We start from the raw sequence: 22,178 nt of genomic DNA, 5'->3' as shown, positions 1-22,178 counted from the left end.
ATACTGCTCCCACCAACCTGCCTCCGTGGTGCGCTTCACGTCTCAAGCCGCCGCTCACAGCGATGACGGCGTTTGTGGGGACGACCAGCTACCTAGCGTAGCAAAAATGTGATTCACCTGAGGCCCGACACGTTTCCATTGGTCGACGGTTGAACCCCAATGGCCTCGCGCCCGCTGCAGTCGTAACTGACAATGTCGTTGGTTCAACATGTGAACACGTAGGGTTGGTCTGCTGCGAAGCTCCATGTTCAACAACGTACGATGAACGGCTTACTTCGACACACCTGTGCGTGCACTAGTACTGTGTTATTTCGGCAGAGGTGTCACAGATCACGATCTACCCTACTTTAGAGAGCAGACAAGCCTCCGAACCCCACGTTCTCTGAAGAGTCGCGTACGTCCAACCATTTAGCGCCTAGTGGTAGGTTCATAGTCACTCTACCTCTTTCTGTCGATGGTCACGAGAGTAGCAAGTAGACATTCGACCAACTTCGCCGTTTTCGAGATACTCGTTCACGGGGTCTACGCAATAATAATTTGGCCCTTGTCAAAGTCACTTATCTCAGTCTCCCATTTGTCTGCTCCACTTACATACTGTTGTTACCGCGTAAGTTCCCGCAACGCCATTAGGCGACACCCAACATCGGAGTGGGCAGTCATAATGTTTTGGCTTATCAGTTCACACATATGGCACTATTTCACTTAGTGAAACCTTAGGGACTTTTGGTGTTGTTTGCAGGTTCCACTGTCCGCAGAAACTGAAACTGGTTATTATACTGTGTTGCAGGTGATGTGCCAGACGCGGGCGTGGCTCCGGAGGTGGTGTCCGTGAAGGAGGTGGACGTGCTGCTGGCGGAGAATGGCGACGCCCACCGCACGCGCCAGTACGAGCTGATGGACCGCGAGAAGGAGCCGCGGCTGGTCGTGCGCCGCGGCCAGCCCTTCGCAGTCAGCGTCACGCTCAGCCGCCCCTACAACCCGGACATCGACGCCATCTCCTTCGTCTTCACTGTCGAAGGTCAGTTGCACATACCATCCTGCTTCATCATAACCTGTTCACAAATTCGGTACTCTAACATGTTCACGCCGGCGCTGCCAATTGTGTTTCTCACTAGGGGGCGATGCGCGTATTCATCCTTTCTTTCATTTGGCGAGGCTGCTTTTCCTGTATCTCGACACTGGGTGGCGGTCGTATTGAAACATCCTAGTCTACTATTTTAATCTATTGACCTTTTAATTTTAATGCGAGGGATCACATAAAATAATTTCAAGCCAAACTAATCGAAATTTACGTGATATCTCATTTGCTCAGAAAGCTCTCTCATCGAAGGGTTACACAAAATTGTATTCAGAGCTTTTCATTGCGCCTGGCTTATAGGTAATATATCATACGTTGTTGTATTGCTGGTAGCATAATTGGTAGAGTCTAACGTGAGCCACCGGTAGTACACGGTGCCCGATGGAAAAAAATGTCGACGTGAACGAGTTAAACTCCGCACTGAATCCTTGTCTCTGACTTTCAGAACTTACCTCCCTGAGTCATTCAGGTGTGTCTCGGATACCCAGCTACGGATTTAACTTTCCGTTTGCTCCTCCATCCATTTTAAGCTCCTTAAGTACTCCTTTACAATTCAGTGAGACTAGATGCCAGGTAGAAAGGAAGCAGAAGTTTGATTCCTCCACAGTATCGTCCTTGTAACTGAGACGAAGTCTTTTTACTTTAGACAGAGTACACCCGCTGGCAGTTCAATGTACATGCTAATAAATAATTAATAAATTTCAACTCGATTATAGTTGGGGGCTGTGTAACGGAATTTAACTCCCACATACACGGCAATGGGGAATTACGTCCACGGACTCACAGGAGAGCCGCTGAGGACATAAAACGGATAGGACATGGTTACAAGTCTTTGAGTCGCACTTTCAGGTGAACTTGAATGGCTTGATGAAAAGAGCAGCTGCAATGGATAGAACTAATCCGGATTCGAGTTTCTGCAGGACGTACAGTTTTAAATTGTTATGAACACACAATAAGAAGTGGATTCCGCCAATAAAATGAGAAAAATTACGTCGTCTCTCTTATTCATTCGTATCTCTCTTAGTGGGAAGAAGGAAATTTTATATGAGGTGTTTGGAATATGTAGGCAGAGTTCATGTTAATGCTTAGAGAAAAATTGTCAAAACTTACACAAGGTGGTCTAAGACTTCTAACGCGTAAAGGATAATTATGCAGGCCAAGAACACGTTCGTAAATGAAACAAGTGTGTAGGTCTCAAGTAATGGACAATACAAAAGGATTTTGTGACACGGCTAATTTGCAACACAATATTCCTCAGAAATTAGTTCTTTACGAACTGTGTGGAGACGTTGTGATCCAGATATGTCTTGCTGCTCGGGATACCTGAGCGACTTTCTTGATTAAGATAACCGATACAGCCGATAACAATCGCCACAGACCGATACGTTGTCGCCAGTAAAAATTTCACTACTAAGAAGACAGAATACTGAACTTCGATAGTCAGGCATTCAACTCATCTCCAACCCTTCTTGGCCCCAAACACATCCATTTCAGCGTGTAACCACGTGTTGTAACTTGACAGTTCGTGTCGTCGCCTGTTCATTGCTGCTCCACAGCCGACGACGCTGATCTTTGCGTTTAAACAAAGTGAGCACTGCTGTGTAAGATCGTGACTTTCTGACGGTAGGGCAGCCAGAAAAAACGAGCGATAATAAGAACAGAACGCTAGTCCTGGCATTCCAAAATCAAACTTCGGCTCTGCTGCCGAGTGTACATTGTGATAAAACCTACGGACGGATTAATACTGTGTGCCAGACCGAAGCTCCAACCCGGACCTCTACCTTCCGCTGGAAAAACAAGCAGCTGAGCTATTCTTACACTCCAGGCTAAGCTGTAGCATAACAGTACCACTCTAATGCTTCTGCGCACCCTTCTCGCTGTTGTTCAACATATCTCTCTGGTTCGGCGCTCCCAAACGCATATAATTGGGAAAACCTTGGTCAGGAGACCGGTACCGCCGTGCTGAAGCATTTATTGGCTCGTGAAATGCGTTCAATGACCGACTTAGCAGAGCGTTACGCACAAAAATTACAGATCCAGGTCTGGTTTTTAGATAGTTTTAATGTGTTAGGAAGTTGCAATCTTACCAACATTTGCAACGTTATTCATATGTAGCCGCCGACAACGTTTCCTAACCATCAAGCAATGCGCTGTGGATCGGAAACAGCAGATTCGAGATTAAACGTCACCATTGCCTCAAGACACAGAAGATAAGTAGTTTTGCAGACTAGAAAATGGCATCACTAACAGCACCAGTAAAATGCAGCATTTCCTACTACTGAGGAATCTTTCTATGCAGTCCTACAACAGTACAACCAATTCTCGTCTCTGATGTCGCTGATTCTGTTTATAAGGCTCCATTTTGTCCAACTTGTGTAAAACAGTTTAAGGCACTTAATTGTACAGCATCTCAATTTAAACTCACCTATCCTCCTCTGAAATGGGAAATACGTCTACGATGCATTGCCGACGAATAAGCTGAGGTCATATTATACTTCTCATCTCATTTTCAGAGATTTATTCATCCCTTTTCGTTATCTGAGTCCCTACTGCTGTGACTGCGTCCGACTCGGTGGCTCCTCTTCCTATACCTCTACGGCTATAATTCATGCTAGACGTCCGCATTCCATATTCACTAAGAGACTGAGAATTGCCCGGCATTTCTTTTTGTTCATGGCCTCCTTCACACCTACTATTCGATGCTTCGATAGTGTGAGACGCCTCAGATGTTCTTTGCCAGCTAGTAATTCCAAACATTTTAACACGCAATATATCTTTTTTATAACACATTAATAAAAGGAACTTACCCTCTTGTTCCACTTTCTTTATCATTCAGCAAAGTATCCATTTATTATACAGGGTGATTCCGTGGTGATGTCACAAACTGTCAGGGATGATGGAGAAGTGTAAATGCATCAATTTGAGGTAAGATACGCTAGCCGGGAAACGACAGAGTCGAAAGATATTAGCGAAAATCTGCTCAAGTTCCACCTCAGCCTTGCGCAGAGCTCGAACTAAGGGCCTCAACTTTCGAATCCTGATCATGACATACAGAATTTCCGCTGAATACTCCACAATATCCTCAGATAATTTGCCCTGTTGATGGATTAGTAATGGCGCAGGTAACTTGATGTCAGAGGGACCGAAAATCCTAAGTCTACGGTACAGTAATAATGGGTACCATTAGCCGACACAAGTTACATGAGCTGGTACATTTCCAACAGTTGTTCGAAATGGTATCCCCCAGCGTCAATTCAGCCATGGCATCGTCGCAATTCTATCGTAGTCGTTCTAGTATCTCCGCTGTCAGTGTTGCAGGCAGGGCGAATTCTTACCAGGAGATTCTCTTCAGTCTCGACACACGACTTTTCACATCGCCGCACAAGAAGAAATTAAGTGAGGTGAAACCAGGTGAACGTTTTGGCGACGAAACAGGGCCTGCTCTGTCTCTCCACTTTTCACGTAATGTCTGATCCAGGTGTTAACGAACCCTCAGTCCAAAGTGAGGCAGAGTTCCATCACGTTGAAACCACATGTGTTGACGAATAGCCAGTGCGCCTCGAGATTGCCTTCCCTGCAGTCTTAGCAAGAACAGCAGCTGTACACATATTCTACTGCCAAAGGTATCAGAACGGTTTTCACTCATGAATTTCGACTAGGTTGTCTTAAATTGGTACATCTATTCTTCTCCATCACACCTGAAAGTTTATGACATCGCCACGGAATCACCCTGTGTATCGCCTTTTGTTCCGAATTAGTATTTTAGGCTGAACAGAGAAATCGGATATAGCCCAACCGTTAAAAAGGTAAGGCACGAACCTGGACTCTCGCTTTTCTGGGAGAATGTTCTTACCAGCCGAAACTATGCAGAGGCACCACATAGTTTAGCAATACCTTTCAGTGATGTAAGCTGATAAGAGGTCCAAGCAAAAAGTTTAAATTTACGACCTACAGCGCTCCTTGCGGTTATGAAAGTGAACTCGGCCGCCATATTGATCTCGGTCAGAATACTGAGAGGAGCCAGTCTATCGTTAGTCTGTGTGGAAAGTGAACTGCTTTATTTCGCGAATAGTATAATATTTTTTTGCAATTTGTTTAGCGAAATGTAAATTTAAAATGGCTTAAGTGTGTTTAGCGTTCAACTGCACGAATAGAAGTGACAGGTGCTAGCATAGAAATGGGAGAAAATATGAAACGGAACAGATTCTTTCGAACTACGACGAGCCACATATTCTCAAATCAGTTTGAAGATAAATGTAAGTACGACATAAATGAACAGAGGCGCCTTTTGCCAAGTCAGTCCCAAATGTCTTTAATTTTCTACAGCATTTTAAAACAATAAAAAAGATGAAATCACACAACCAGGAGTCAGAAAGTGAACTTTCAAAATTTTGGTCGATAATATTCTTAAAGAGTCTTCAGTAGAACCCAGGAAGTCTGTAGTTTAATAATTATACCGCTTTTACGTATTTTCTTACAAACAAAATACCGTTTCTTTTGGCCATCCGCAACGTATTTCGAAGTTTCCTCCATAATCTCCATGCGGCAGCCGCTCATTTTGCGGCCAGCAAGAAGCTATCTTGGGTGGACGAAAATATTTTGAATCTTCTTGCAGTCTTATCTACATCTAAAAGTTTGTATCCATATTTCAACATTCCTTTTTGCTGCTAGTGTACACCGAAATCACCACTGCTGTAGAAAAAAATCAAGTATGAGTTATCAGAAGTTAATCAAATCCATTTTAAGGGGCGCTGACACAGCAGAAGACGCCCTTGACTACAGATAAAATGGTGAAATTTAAACTCGTTTGGTGCGAATACCGACGACTGCACTTGCAGCACTGACTTGCGGCTGTGTGGTTTATGTAGAAGTACGAGCTATGCAAGGGCAGCGCGTCGTCTGCTCGCACAGGCCGCTCTGCCGGAAGCACGACTGCGCTGATTGAGTCGTCGTCTCGTCCGGCCAGTCTCCCGTTAGGGACTTGTTACAGACGGGACTCGCAACTTCCACGGCAACGGCATACCAGGTCGTGAGCAGACAGTTACCGTGGCCTGCATCCCCATATGGCCGCCGCCGTAGTCATCGGCATGTCGTGTGTCGCCCCTCCCGCTTGCCTCCATCCCGTATGGCGGCTGCGGCACATCCTGTTAAAGGGCAAGCAGTTGCACAGCTCCCACCAGTGCAGGGGACACAGTTCGTAGACAGGAAAAAATTACGCACTGTCACTGGAGATTGTACCACTGACTGATTGCTGTTGTGATCTTCAGTCATAAGACTGCTTTGACGCAACTTTCCGCGCTAGCCTGCCCTGTGCAAGCATTTTCCTCTCCGTCTAATTACCACAGCCTACATCCGTTTGAACCTCTCTCCTTTATACGAACCTTCTTCATCTCCACTAAAACTTTTACTTTCCCCACCCATACGTAAAGTAAAGGCACCAAAGAGGTAGTTCTCACGTTGCGCTTGATAATGGAAACAAGATTGAAGAAAAATCAGTATACTCTTAGAGGATTCATCGACCTACAGAAAGCGTTCGACAATGTAAAATGGTGCAAGACGTTCGAAATTCTGAGAAAAATAGGAGTACGCTATTCGGAGAGACTGGCAATGCACGATATGTACAAGGACCATCTATACATCGAAGAAGCAAGACGGAATAAAAGGGAAGTTGAAGTGTGGGATTAAAATTCAGGGTGAAATGGTATCGATGATACGATTCGCTGGTGACATTGCTATCCTCAGTGAATGAGAGGAAGAATTACAGGATCTGTTAAAAGCAATGAACATTCAAATGGGTACAGAATATGGATTGTGAGTAAATCGAAGAAATACGAAAGTAATGAGAAGTAGCAGAAATGAGAACAACGGGAAGCAGAATGTCAGAATTGGTGATCACGAATTAGGCCAAGTTAACGTATTCTGCTATCTTGGTAGCAAAATAACCCATGACGGACGAAGCAAGGAGGACATAAAAAGCAGACTAGCACAGGCTAAGAGGGCGTTCCTGGCCAAGAGAAGTCTGCTGGCATCAAACATTGGCTTTAATATGAGGCAGAAATCTCTGAGAATGTACGTTTGGAGCACAGCATTGTATCAGTGAATCATGGGTTGTGGGAAAACCAGAACAGAGGAGAATCGAAGCGAATCAAGTAGACTGGTAAGATAAGGAATGAGTAGGGTCTGCGCAGAATCGGTGAGGAAGGGAATATGTGGAAAACATTGACAAGAAGAATGGACTGCATGACAGGATATGTGTTAAAGCATCAGAGAATAACCTCTATGGTACTAAAGGGAACTGCAGAGGGTAAAAACTATAGGGGAAGATGGAGATATGAATAAATCCAACAAATAATTAAGTACAAAGGGTGCAAGTGCTACTCTGAGTTGAAGAGATTAGTGCAGGAGGGGAATTCATCGCGGGCCGCATCAAACCACTCCGAGGACTCGTGAATAAAAAATAAATAAATAAATAAATAAAACATTACTTTCCACCATTACTACCCTGAGGAGTACTTGATGCCAGAGATATTATTTCTCCAATTCCCTTCACTACATCCTCATTAGTTATTCGATCTACCCATCTAATACCAGAGCATTCTTCTGTAGTACCACAATTTAATAGCTTCTCTTGTGTAACCTGTTTACTGTTCACGTTAAATTTCCGTACAAGGCAATACTCCTGACAAATAGATTCAGAAAAGACTTCCTGACACTTAAATTTTATATTCGATGTCAGCAAACTTCTCTTTTTCAGAAATTCTGTCTTGCTACTGTCAATCTACGTTTTATATCCTCCCTATCTCGGCCATCGTCAGTTATTTTACTGCCAACTCATCTTCCCCTGTCCCATTTCCTAACCTAATTACTCATCATCGTCTGATTTAATTTGAGTACAATGTTTTACTTCTGTCGAAGTTCATCTTATAGATTCGTTTCAAGGCACTATCCATTCCTTCCAGGTGTTCTTACAAGTCTTCTGATGTCTTGGACGGAAATACAATGTCATCGGCAAACCTCAACATTTTTATTTCTTCTTCCCGAACGTTGATATACCTTTGCAAATCTCTTCTGAGTTTCCTGCACAGCTGTCTCATTGTAAGGACTAAACAACGTCGGAGATGACTGACTGACCATTATGTTATGTGACAACAATCTGAAGAGTATTTCACAATTTAGTTACCTGTTTCGACCAGTCATTGGACATCATCGGACTGTATTCAGATAAAACAGAAGAGACAAAGAATCATTATAGAATCTATAAAATCTGCCATCAACAATCCATGGAATTATAAAATAAGAATAAAATTATACGTAAAACCATATGCTGTAAGAGGTGACATAGCGTTTTATTGCATCATCTACATAAGTATGGTGAGCAGTAGGTAGGTTTTATAGTCAGAATGAAATCCCTTTGTCTAATCATTCATGTTTACGTTCATGAAAGGAGTAGCCACTTTTACAGATTCGAGAGTGATTCCTTCTCTCCATTATTTTTTATATATGTGCAGTGTGAGAATGACCATTGAATGGTTGTAACCAGCTACTACATTGCGAAATCGTTTTGTTATTGTTGTCAAAAACAAAAGACAGTTCACAGTACCAAAGTGAATATGAAGGAAGTCTATGGTAGCAGGGTGAATTTCTGACTCCACAGAGAACGTGCCGTGATGACATTTACTGAATAATTAAGACTTTTCTCTGTTGGCAGTCAGTTCCGGATCTGTACAAGGTAGAAGGATAGAAGGTGGTAGGATTTAACGTTCCGACGACGATGAGATCATTAGAGAATGAACCAAATCTCGACTGAGAAGGATAAGAAAGGAAATCGGTTGGCCTGTTCAAGATACCAACTTAGCATTCACTTTAATTGGCTTAGGGCATATGTAGTCTGTCATTCTCGAGCGCAGTCCATAAGTATTTTATGCATATAAGTCAAAAACTTGCTTCTAAAGATCTAGAGATATTCTGAGATTTGAGCAGCATAATCGTGGGAGTATTCCTTCTTGAATTAAAGTGAAGGAATTATGTTTTTCCTAAAACGTCGGAGAAACTCACCGCTTTGTTTTTTAATGTTTGCACGAAATACATGTACATTCCACTCGGGAGAGATAAACTTTCGATATATCGTTCATAATAAGCATTGTTTACCAAAATTGCATCTAGAATTTACTTCCTCTTCATAGAGAGCTACAAACAGCAGAAAAAATGCAGTTTCAAGAGTCTGTTTCTGGTGATGTGGCCACAGACTTACGTATACATTATGTATAATACCTCAAGTACCAGGGGTATTTCTTTATGTAAAGGTGACTGAATGCGGATTTCTTAAGAAAAACTTCGCGTCATCTACAGTTACGCCTAAGTGGCTTGGCACTGAAGAAACTGAACGCTTATCCATTTAGACGTCACAGAATGGTCATGAAATAATTGCAGTAATCATCTACAATTTTAATTTTAGTTTAACAGGAAGTAGAGTCTTGCTAAAGAAAACTTTTGAGTTACATTTGTAACCCGTATATTCAAATGCTCAAGGCAGTGGAGCTGTGTTTGCTGACTGTTGTGCCTGTTGTGTGTCTGCACAGACGCGGAGAAGCCGAGCTACGGACAGGGCACGCTGGTGGCCGTGCCGCTGCTGGCCAAGGGCGCCGAGTCTGGAGCCGCCTGGAACGCCGTGCTGGACTCCAGCGCCGACGACATCCTGCGCATACAGGTGAGCGCGCGTCCGCCGCCTGCTAGTGCAACCAGAGTGCAGCGGAGGGGAGTGTCATGGCGGCCACGTCCCTGTCCGAAGAACAATTCACCAAAACCATTTATATTTTACATCTATTAGTTTCCAAACTTTTTAGCCACCTTTTCGTGAATAATGTCTCATGAAGAGTAGAGCTGTCTAAAATGGCAAGGAATTCTATTTTTCAGAGATAGCCTCAGACGGTGAGCTGTCAGTCTTGCCGGCTGCAGAAGGCGTTCCTCACAACTAAAGGCACCCATCCACATGCTGGCCTTATGTACCGCCAAAACAAATCAGACATGTTTTGGAGTCCGAAGAAGTTCTATAAGGCAAGGCTTGAAGGGAAAGAACTTCCACACAGGCAAAAAAATCAGGAAGATTGGCCGAGTCTAAAAGCAGGCAGAAATAACTCAAAGAGAATCTTCTCGTGACATCAGCTGAATGGCAACGTCGCCTTGTATCGACCGTTCAACGAGTTTCCTGCTCGTAATCTTCACCTGAAAATGGTGACTAAGAAAGTCAGTAAAACGTTGCTACAGGACAACCCTGTCTCTCGGATGATATTCTGAGAATATTCCATCAGTGCAGTTCTCCGAGAAAGGCTGCGTTCCTATACAGCATTACCCGAATTTACACTCTTGTATACCTGTAGTATTCAGATCTGTGATCTAAAACTTATTACTAAGTGAAATACTGATTGTGGAGAGAGCGCATTTCGATTTTATATGGTGTAAATTACGACCATGTAAAAGTTAGGAAAGTTCCTTAAATCACTGCAAGATGCACATACTTGTCAAATTTCCAAATGATGTACTTCTCTCAATTTTCCAGTTTCTTCCAAGTTCAGCTATACCGGTGGACTATGCGCTGATGTAAACAAATTATTAGTTTATTATTGTTTTGAAATATTTATAAATTTATTGATATTATTGTTATTAACATTCTGCTTATGTATGGCAAGTTAAAATTGGGTATAGGTATAGGGACAGAGCATCAACAATCCATAGTGAAAGTAGCCTACATATTGAAGAACAATAGTCAGCTTTGGCAGGCGTGCAAGTGTCACTCTCATCCTCCCTCGCACCACTAGACGCCAAAGATGGAACATATTTATCAAGTCACCCTACGTCACGAACATACTGCGATCTCTTGAAGGTCTGAAATTTGGTTCCGAACCTGCTATAGCCCACCCTGGCTGAACAGAGTCCCTTTGACTGTTCAGAGATGTCACTAAACCCTTCCCCCCCCCCCCCCTCCCAAAGATGTAAGCAACCATGCATGAGTAGCGCCTATTAGACGGAGGGGGTCCGACAGCCGATAAGTTGCAGTCATTCCACCAGGAAGGAGATACACAGCTCGTGTTGTCTTTAGGTCAACCATGCCTAGACGGTCAATACCGTGGTTCGATCACGTCCGCATTGTTACTTTGTGCCAGGAAGGGCTCTGAACAAGAGAAGTGTCCAGGCGTCTCGGAGTGAACCAAAGCTATGTTGTTCGGACATGGAGGAGATACAGAGAGACAGGAACTGTCGATGACATGCCTCACTCAGGCCGCTCAAGGGCTACTACTGCAGTAGATGACTGCTACCTACGGATTATGGCTTGGAGGAACTCTGACAACAATGCCACCATGTTCCATAATGCTTTTCGTGCAGCCACAGGACGTTGTGTTACGACTCAAACAGTGTGCAATAGGCTGCATGATACGCAAATCCATCCTGACGTCCACGGCGAGGTCCATCTTTGCAACAACGACACCATGCAGCTCGGTACAGATGGGCCCAACAACAAACCGAATGGACCGCTCAGCATTGGCATCACGTTCTCTTCACCGATGAGTGTCACATATGCATTCAACCAGACGATCGTCGGAGATGTGTTTGGAGGCAACCCGGTCAGGCTGATCGCCTTAGACTCACTGTCCAGCGAGTGCAGCAAGGTGGAAGTTCCCTGCTATTTTGGCGTGCCATTGTCTGGGGTCGACGTACGCCGCTGGTGGTAATGGAAGGCGCCGTAACGGCTGTACGATACGTGAATGCCATCCTCCGACCGTTAGTGCAATCATATCGGCAGCGTATTGCCGAGGCATTCGTCTTCATGGACAACAATTCGCACCCTCATTGTGCACATCTTTTAAATGACTTCCTTCAGGATAACGACATCGCTCGAATACAGTGACCAGCATATTATCCAGACGTGAACCCTATCGAACGTACTGGGATAGATTGAAAAGGGCTGTTTACGAACGACGTGACCTACCAACCACTCTGAGAGATCTATGCCGCATCGCCGCTGCGGAGTGGGACAATCTGAACTGACAGTGCCTTGATGAACTTGTGGATAGTATGTCACGCCGAATACAGGCATGCATCAATGCAAGAGGACGTGCTACTCTGTATTAGAGGTACCGGTGTGTACAGCAATCTGGACCACCATCTCTGAAGGTCTCACTGTATGGTGGTACAACATGCAACGTGTGGTTTTCATGAGCAATAAAAAGGGCGGAAATTATGTTTATGTTGATCTCTATTCCAATTTTCTGCACAGGTTCCGGAAGTCTCGGAACCGAGGTGAACCAAAACTTTTTTTGTGTGTGTATTTGAGGTATTCTACGAGGTTATAAGTCCTTACACGGGAGTTTACCCAAATTTATTTCGATAGACCGTTGGTTGTTTACTATTTTGAAATAGAAAGCTATGCTCTCTAAGGGCACAATACCGAATTACTTTTCAGTGCGTTAAACTTCAAACTTTTCTTTATGTGCATCTTCATTGCCTGTTAGCAGTACTGGAAGAGTCACTGTCCTGCGACTAGGCAACCTTCAAAATACTCGAAAGCTCATCGTCTACTTTGAAGTCATTATTGGAAGTTTTTCAGGCATCCACCAACAGTATTAACGGTCTGAAGCGAACCACTGGACACGAGAAACTATATGTCGGTATTGTTCATATACATCTTGCATAGCATTTTCGTTAAGGTAATGAATAGTCGTACACAGCAATGGTTTTGTGCTTACAGATTACTCCGGCGGCAGATGCTATTGTGGGAAAATGGAAAATGGACATCGACACCAAACTGAAGAACGATGGCGCAGTCAGCTACAGCTACAAGGACCCGTTCTATATCCTGTACAACCCCTGGTGCCGACGTAAGTACTTACTCACCAGCCTAAGACTTGTAATTGTAGATTTCGCCCATGAGTCTCGGAGTTGTCACACAGCTTTAACTGACTAAAAATGGTTTGGCATTTCAAAAACGAAATGGAAGAGGAATCTAGATTATTATCACAGTATGCTGTTGTAACTGCAGCAGCGTGTGTACGTCTTTCTTTGATGAAGTGCAAGGAAGCCCTCCCAAGTTCGATAAAAAAATGCGTACATTGCTTTAGCAAAAACAAAATTTTATTTCCCAGTTAATGTTGTTTGAGCTTGGTGTACCTGATCCATGGAGAATCAGTTCTCCTTATTTTCTCAGAAAAGAAAGCTGTTGCCAGTTGTGCGTAGTAATCCCTCACAACTTATTCAAAGGATATTTCACTGCTCCAAACCACTTTAAGGAGCATTTTATCATCGAAATGAACAATATATAGATAGCTGCATTCTCCTGGTGCAAGAGAAATCTTTAATTTTGGCCGCTTCTGCTTCAGCTCGTTGTACAAGTACCCCAATAACGTTGTTAACTGAAGCAATCGTCGTATTATCCTTTGCCTATTAATAATCATGATAATATCTTTTGAGCCTCAAGAAGCAGACGATCTTCCGATGATAAAGTTTTTGACGCGATGGAAGCATTCCACTTCGTCTCTACAGGCACTCTTGCGTTGTGAAAGTTCGTCGCTGACAGCAGTGGATGCAATTCAATTCTTCGGCAAAGAATCGCTCAGTACTCATAACCGCAACTGATCTACGTTCGAAATCATACGAATTCCTATGAGAGAAGAAATTTTTGTGACCAGAATACTGAAAACTTGTTAGAGTCTAACATCTTGTCGATATCAAGATTATTAGGAAGTTAACAAAAAATGTTCAAATGTGTGTGAAATCTTATGGGACTTAACTGCTAAGGTCAATAGTCCCTAAGCTTACACACTACTTATCCTAAAGTATCCTAAGGACAAACACACACACCCATGCCCGAGGGAGGACTCGAACCTCCGCCGGGACCAGCCGCCCAGTCCTTGACTGCAGCGCCTTAGACCGCTCGGCTAATCCCGCGCGGCAGAAAGTTAACATTTTTCACTCTGGTTGGCGCCGCAACCGTGTGTTAGTCATGAAATGAGAACATTCTCAGCAGATGACGGAAAGGAATATCAAATCATGTTTCTTCCACGATCGATTTCGGCATGTTATCAATTCTCAAATTGTTTTGAATCATCTTAGCACATGTCATAATGTGTCAAATATTTGACCATAAATCACACACGAATCAACCATGAAATAAATTCGACTTCAAATCCCTTACAGTCGTGTTGTCATTTCATCACAACAGATCAATCGCTTAATCAGTTGTACAATGATGTCGCACACATGAAAAAATCTGTAGCACAATGACGGAGCGCATTTCACTTTAAACTGTAGATCCCCTAGGACTGCTGTGCAAAACAGTTTACCTCCGAAAGTAAGACTACGTAGCGCGCGCCAAACCCTGTTGGATGAATTTAGGGAACCTGTACTCGAAGAGGACTGTACCAACACCGTACCTTTCGCGAAAGGAATATCAAATTATATTTATTCCACGATAGATTTCGGCATGTCTGCAATGAACCGTTTTGCTGGCACGTCAACGCTGACTGTTTATCGTGTCTGCAAGGAACAGAGCAGGACTCGCAAGCGTGTATCACGATATAAAAACTCGGGAGGAACTGGTGCTGTCAGAATATGCGGATCCCCGCAGCCAGTTTGCAAGCGAATGTTGCGAAGGGATCTGCATGCACTGGACTTCCAAAAGTAAAGGAATTCTGCTATCTGGGAAGCAAAATAATTCATGTCGGAGGAAGGAAGGAGGACATAGAAACCAGACTAGCACGAGCAAAGAGGGAATTCGTGGCCAAAAATATTCTACTAGGGTCAAACTGAGGCCTTAATTTTAGGAAGAAATTTCTGAGAATGTACGTCTGGAGCACAGCATTGTACGGTAGCGAATCGTGAACTGTGAGAAAACCGCAACAGAAGAGAGTCGAAGCATTTGAGATGTGGCGCTACAGAATAATGTTGAAAATTAGGTGGTCTGGTAAGGAGGAATGAGGAGGTTCCATGCAGTATCAGCGAAGGAAGGAACATCTGAAAAACATTGAGAAGAAGTAGGAATATGATGATAAGACATGTGTTATGATACTGGAGAATAACTGTCATGGTACTAGAGGAGCTATCGACTCTAAGGCCCGTAGAGGAAGAGAGAGATTTGAGTAAATCGAGCAAAAAACTGAGGGTGTAGAGTTCTACTCTGAGACGCAGCGACTGGTGTAAGAGAGGGAAAAAAAGTCCCCGCGAAAGGCCACTATTGCTCACAGCATTACAAAGCTGTGTAGCTTTTTTTGGCTGAACAGCACAGAAACTGGACATTTGCTTACTGGAGGCGTGTAAGGCGTTCCGACCATCATGTCGTGGTTTTACATCTTTTGAAACGATGCACGAAGTCGATTCTACCGGCAGCCCAATGTAGAGTGTAACCTGGAGCGTGTGGAGGATATACGACTAACTCAGGCTGAAGGCGGTTGTGTGATCTTTTCGTGCGCGTGTTCCGCGCCACGATTTGGACCCTATCATTTCGATTACCGTGAACTTGAACTTAAGATGTTTACTTCAGTCTTCTCGGTGGCCAGTTTTTGCCCTTTATTCTACATCTTCATGTTGAGTATTCTGTGAACACTCCCTCCTTCAGATATAAAAACAGCCTTGTTCACATAGCTTGACGCACACTTTCCTCGTTTGTCGAACACTCAACCACCCTGTGGTATCCCCACTACAATACCAAATCTCGAGATCTTAATCCTACATGAAATTTCTGGGAGTAACTGGAACAGAAGCTAAAACGTAGCAACCGACAACATCCCTTCAATTTTCTAGCTCTATGGTATCTAACCTACAGTGAGTGGCTTCATGCGAATATACTTGCACACCGAATTGGAACCCTTATCAAGTGTAGAGGCGGTTTTATACGAGTGTGTAATACACTGAGGTGACAAAAGTCATGGCATAGCGATATGCACAAATACAGATGGCGGTAGTATCGCGTACAAAAGGTATAAAAGGGCAGTGCTTCGGCAGAACTATCGCTCGCACTCAGGTGATTTACGTGAAAAGGTTTCCTACTTGGTAATGGCCGCACGACGAAATATTAGTTGCAGCTAGACGCGTAGGACATTCCATTTCGGAAATCGTTAGGGAATTCAGTATTCTGAGATCCACAGTGTCAAGAGTGTGCTGAGAATACCAAACTTCAGGAGTAACTTCTCACCACGGGCAACGCTGCGCCTGATGACCTCACTAGACCACCGAGACGAGCGGCGTTTTCGTAGATTTATTAGCGCTACGAAACAAGCAACACTACGTGAAATAGCCACAGAAATCACTGTGGGATGTACTATGAACGTATCCGTTAGGACAGTGCGGCGAAATTTGGCGTTAATGGGCTTCGGCAGCAGATGACCAAAGCGAGTGCCTTTGTTGACAGCACGACATCTCCTGGGCTCGCGACCATATCGCCTGGACTCCAGACGATTGGAAAACCGTGTCCTGGTCAGATGAGTTCCAATTTCAGTTGGAAAGAGCTGATGATGGGGTTCGAGTGCGGCGCAGACCCCACGAAGCCACGGACCCACATTGTCAACAAGGATCTGTGCAAGCTGGTAGTGTTTACGTGGAATCGACTGGATCCCCCGGTCCAATTGAACCAATCATTGACTGGAAACGGTCATGTTCGGCTATTTGGAGACCATTTGCTGTCATCAGATGAATTCGCAATAGCGAATAGTGACTACCATCGGCTGTAGAATGGAATGACGACAATGGAAATTTATGCCGGACTGAGTCTCGAACCCGGATTTCCCGCTTATCGCGAGCGGTCGCCTTACCATTCGGCTATCCGAACACGACTCACGGCCAGACCCAAACTTCCTTGTGTCGTCAACCACATCTACGATCTGTACTCGCACATCCATTATGTATTCGTAATTGCGAATTCATCTGATGTGTTTCGTAAAGGCTGTGGTCGCCGCAGTGCATCGTCGTCAGAATAACACAGGCAGTTCAATATCGTATTTATCTGCCGATACCGGCCATGCGACTTTCAAGCACAACGTCTGATGTGTGACGGAATACACATAATGGATGTGCGAGTACAAATCGTAGACGTATGGTTGACGACATATGGAAGTTTGGGTCTGGCCTGAGTCGCGCACGGATAGCCAAATGGTAAGCTGGAAATCCGGGTTCGTGTCCTGCTCCGGCACAACTTTTCATTGTCATCATTCCATTCTACAGCCGATGGTAGTCACTATTCGCAACTGCGAATTCATCTGATGTGTTCTCAACGGCTGTGGTCACTGCAGTGCATCGTCATCAGAATAACAGAGGCACTGCAATATTGTATTTGCTGTCATGTTCCCAATCAACGACGGGATTTTTAGGGCTGACAATATGCCATGTCGCCGGGCCTACGTTATTCGCAATTGGTTTGAAGAACATTCTGGGAAATTCTAGCGTGTGGTTTGCCCACTCAGATTTCCCGACACGAGTCGCATTGATCATTTAGAACGTAATCGAGAGAACAGTTCGTGCACAGAATCCTACACCGGCAACACTTCCGCAGTTATGGAAGACTATAGAAGCAGTAGCATGGCTCAGTATTTCTTCAGGAGACTTCCAACGACTTGTTGAGTCCATGCCACGTCGAATTTCTGCACTATGCCAGGCAAAAGGAGTCCGATACTACGCTACTGGCCATTAAAATTGCTACACCACGAAGATGACGGGCTACAGACGCGAAATGTAACCGCCAGGAAGAAGGTGCAGTGATATGCAAATGATTAGCTTTTCAGAGCATTCACACAAGGTTGGCGGCGGTGGCGACACCTACAACGTGCTGACATGAGGAAAGTTTACAACCGATTTCTCATACACAAACAGCAGTTGACCGGCGTTGCCTGGTGAAACGTTGTTGTGATGCCTCGTGTAAGGAGGAGAAATGCGTACCATCACGTTTCCGACTTTGATAAAGGTCGGATTGTAGCCTTTCGCGATTGTGGTTTATCGTATCGCGACATTGCTGCTCGCCTTGGTCGAGATCCGATCACTGTTAGCATAATATGGAATCAGTGGGTTCAGGAGGGTAATACGGAACGTCGTACTGGATCCCAACGGCCTCGTATCACTAGCAGTCGAGATGACAGGCATCTTATCCGCATGGCTGTAACGGATCGTGCAGCCACGTCTCGATCCCTGAGTCAACAGATGGGGACGTTTGCAAGACAACAACCATCTGCACGAACAGTTCGACGACGTTTGCAGCAGCATGGACTGTCAGCTCGGAGACCATGGCTTCGGTTACCCTTGACGTTGCATCACAGACAGGAGCGCCTGCGATGGTGTACTCAACGACTAACCTGGGTGCACGAATGGCAAAACGTCATTTTTTTCGGTTGAATCCAGGTTCTGTTTACAGCATCATGATGGTCGCATCCGTGTTTGGCGACATCGCGGTGAACGCACATTGGAAGCGTGCATTCGTCATCGCCATACAGGGGTATCACCCGGCGTGATGGTATGGGGTGCCATTGGTTACACGTCTCGGTCACCTCTTGTTCGCACTGACGGCACTTTGAACAGTGGACGTTGTATTTAAGATGTGTTACGACACGTGGCTCTACCCTTCATTCGATCACTGTGAAACCTTACATTTCAGCAGGATAATGCACGACTGGATGTTGCAGGTCCAGTAGGGGCCTTTCTGGATACAGAAAATCTTCGACTGCTGCCCTGGCGAGCACATTCTCCAGATCTCCCACCAACTGAAAACGTCTAATCAATGGTGGCCGAGCAACTGCCTCGTCACAGTACGCCAGTCATTACTCTTGATGAACTATGGTATCGTGCTGAAGCTGCACGAGCAGCTGTACCTGTACACGCCATCGAAGCTCTTTTTGACTCAATGCCCAGGCGTATCAAGGCCGTTATTACGGCCAGAGGTGGTTGTTCTGAGAACTGATTTCTCAGGATCTATGCACCTAAATTGCGTGAAAATGTAATCACATATCAGTTCTAGTATAATATATTTGTGCAATGAATACCCGTTTATCATCTGCATTTCTTCTTGGTGTAGCAATTTTAGTGGCCAGTAGTATATATTGGAGGTACAGCATGACTTTTGGCACCTCATCGTTTCTGTCCGGTTAGCAGACTACCATATTGCCGACGTACGCCGACAGCAGTATGACGGCTGCAGTCCAGCAGATGAAGCTGGAGATGGTGCGTGTCGGATCGCGGCCCGTGCCCCGCGTTCCTCCGGAATGGAGTTAGCCGTTTGACAGGTCACAGCCTCCGACCTCTGGCCTCACTCTCTCCCCACTCCTGTCCCGGGACGCGGGCGTCAGTTCTACGCAGTATAGGCAACCGATGTGCTCACGCTGCACTCCGTGGTGCTAGGAGGCATTCACTAAGGGACAGAAGTTCACTGCAACGAGGAAACGGCGGCACGATTGCATCGAGTCGCTACTAGGACGTCCTCATCTAAGTCCACTCTGTCCTTCTAGGAGAAGTGACGGGATTATTATTCTATTGTTCAAGAGTTCAGAACTGAAGTGTACAATAAAACAACTGATACAGGGCCTCATGAAAAGTAATGCCTTTGAATTTTTATACGAAAACTGTTAAGGCTTTTTGAATAAAACAAACGTTATTAACATTCTACATCTTTATTCTTCATATCTACATATTTATTTCTCAACATAGTCACCCTGACGACAAACACGTTTCTCCCAGCGGGAGAACTGTTTGTTGATACCGTCACTGTATAGCGTATGTTTGACTTAGTTGACGGAGCCACAATTTCACCTCTGGTTGCAATGTTGCATCACTACCAAAGTGAATTCCTCAAAAGTGTTCTTTAAATTTTGGAAACAGATGGAAGTCGAGTGGGGCCAAGTCGTAACTGTATGGTGGAACGATCAATAACAGTGAACTCAAAGCTTGGAACTGTTGCATATATCACATCGCTCGTGTGTGGTCTGTCATTGTCATGCGGAAGGAGATGGTGCTTCGTGTGTGGACGAATTCTTCTAATTGGAAGCTCGATTACAGCACGCTGTTTCTCACGCATCGACATAGTTACGTTACACACCGCTGTATCATGCGCTACAATTCGGAGCTCTCTAGCGATAGAGGGCTGCAAATGTGTAGACATAGAATAAAGATGTAGTATGTTAATAACGTTTCTTTTATTTAAGAAGGTTTAAGAGTTTTCACATAAAAAATTCGAAGGAGTTACCTTTCAGCACGCCCTCGTGTATACGTTATCAGTCAACAATTGTCAAAAGTCATCTACCAATGTTAGAATTTGTGAAATAAAGCTCAGTGTCAGTTGCAGCAGAGCCTAAGCTGAAGTGGGGCATTAACTGGATCTCAGCAGGAGCTCCAGTCACTAATAATATAGTGGTGTCCTTACACATAATTTAAAAAACGAGTTCTGTGATTACGGCTTGGAAAGCCTTTTTCAGAGAGTATTCCCCACAGCATTTGTCTTATAGGAATATATCTACCGAACACTTTTATATAGTCAATGAGTGTGCCTTTCAGTTATTTGCTGTATCCTGAATAGAGCGGCGATACACGAACAATCGCTGCAGAATACGCCTTAGTCTCTGTCCAAAAGGACCTCCACAGTTCTTTTTATAAGCACTATAGTTATTTTGGAATATAAATTGTGTCCCTCCCTTGAACACTGATTCAACCTTTGCTAACATCCATTCTTTGGGGGGTGGGATCTTTTCTGCTTCCAGCAAATGTTCACAAAATGTAATAGTCGCACTCTCAGCACTGAAACACCATTTCCTCAAATCTCGGGATTAGAGTTGTCTTATATTCCTTCCACCACAGCGTATGAGCCGCGCGGGGTAGCCGCTTGGTCTGGGGCGCCTTGTCACGGTTCGCGCGGCTCCCCCCGTCGGACGTTCGACTCCTCCCTCGGATATGGGTCTGTGTGTTGTCCTTACCGTAAGTTAGTTTAAGTTAGATTAAGTAGTGTATAAGCTTAGGGACCGATGACCTCAGCAGTTTGGTCATATGGGTCTTACCACAAATTTCCAAAATTTCCACAACGTATGCTCTGTTATGTGCCTCATGTAATTTGAAAGTGTGGATTAAAAAGAAATGGCAGTGACTTACAAGAAATGTTCATTACCTTGTTTCTCTCGCCTGGCAGAGGACCAGGTGTTCCTGGAGGGAGAAGAACTGCTGCAGGAGTATGTGCTGAATGACACAGGCCTCATCTGGAGAGGCAGCTACAACCGGCTGCGCCCGTGTGTCTGGAAGTATGCCCAGTTTGAGAAGGACATCCTCGACTGTGCCCTCTATCTCGTCAGCAAGATCGGCGGCGTTCGCCCAAGTGAGTGCGGAGATCCTGTGAGGGTCTGCAGAGCCATCTCAGCAGCAGTGAGTACCACATCATCTGCGTGAATACGTTTTACATGTTAGCTTCCTTGCATAGCAATTTTGTTGTTAGAAGCACCCTGAACAACTGTTCGGATGGAGTTTAAAATGATACCTGCTAGCAGCGTTTGGTAAATGTCTAACAAAAGAGACAGTCACATGGTATTGTTGGCTTGGAGTCTCCGAGGGATTGTTCAGTTCGCTAAATGTAAGGGTTTTCTGTCTCTGCGCCCAATCGTCTGTTTCCATACCGTGTATGAGAATTTGCCCTTAAGGATCCCTGTAACGACTGTGTGTGCTATGGTGTCATGTTTGTGTTGTACGATGATGAAAGAAGGGAGAGAGTGAAACACAGTGCCAAGATATAGTGTACTTGTCTCAATTCTCCATCAAGATTTGGTCTGGCTGCCTCCAACTTTAGCATCATTGTGCAGATGTACATCGGGAACTGTGATTATAGAGGGGGCACCACCTGATAATTCTCTTATCTGTGGTGTCATGCAGATCCATCCTGGTAGCTTATGTGAGTTATATGTACTGTGTTTGCATGAGACATGTCAAGAAAAAAACATTAGCAGCTGCTAACAAGAATATCCCAATTGGATTGTCAGATAGAAAGATAGGTGTTCTTGGAGGGCCAAGAACTGCTGCAGGAGTATGTGTTGAATGACACAGGCCTCGCCTGGAGAGGCAGCCACAACCGGCTGCGCCCGTGTGTCTGGAAGTATGCCCA

At 44.6% G+C, this 22,178-nt stretch overlaps 1 protein-coding gene across 2 annotated transcripts in view; it reads left to right on the top strand.

Annotated features, from left to right (window-relative positions):
* Positions 1 to 22,178, top strand: part of LOC126161756 (annulin) — a 474,725-nt gene that overhangs the window by 404,384 nt on the left and 48,163 nt on the right. For both annotated transcript variants that reach the window (XM_049917807.1, XM_049917806.1), the window contains exons 2-5: positions 788 to 1,018; positions 9,658 to 9,785; positions 12,822 to 12,951; positions 21,219 to 21,448. In XM_049917807.1, the coding sequence (XP_049773764.1) occupies positions 788 to 1,018; positions 9,658 to 9,785; positions 12,822 to 12,951; positions 21,219 to 21,448 (719 nt within the window). The remainder of the gene's footprint in view (positions 1 to 787; positions 1,019 to 9,657; positions 9,786 to 12,821; positions 12,952 to 21,218; positions 21,449 to 22,178) is intronic.

The sequence above is a fragment of the Schistocerca cancellata genome, chromosome 2, assembly GCF_023864275.1.
Source record: "Schistocerca cancellata isolate TAMUIC-IGC-003103 chromosome 2, iqSchCanc2.1, whole genome shotgun sequence".
NCBI lineage: Eukaryota > Metazoa > Arthropoda > Insecta > Orthoptera > Acrididae > Schistocerca > Schistocerca cancellata.
The sequence above is the reverse complement of the archived record's forward strand: the minus strand, read 5'-3'. Positions and strand labels throughout refer to the sequence as shown.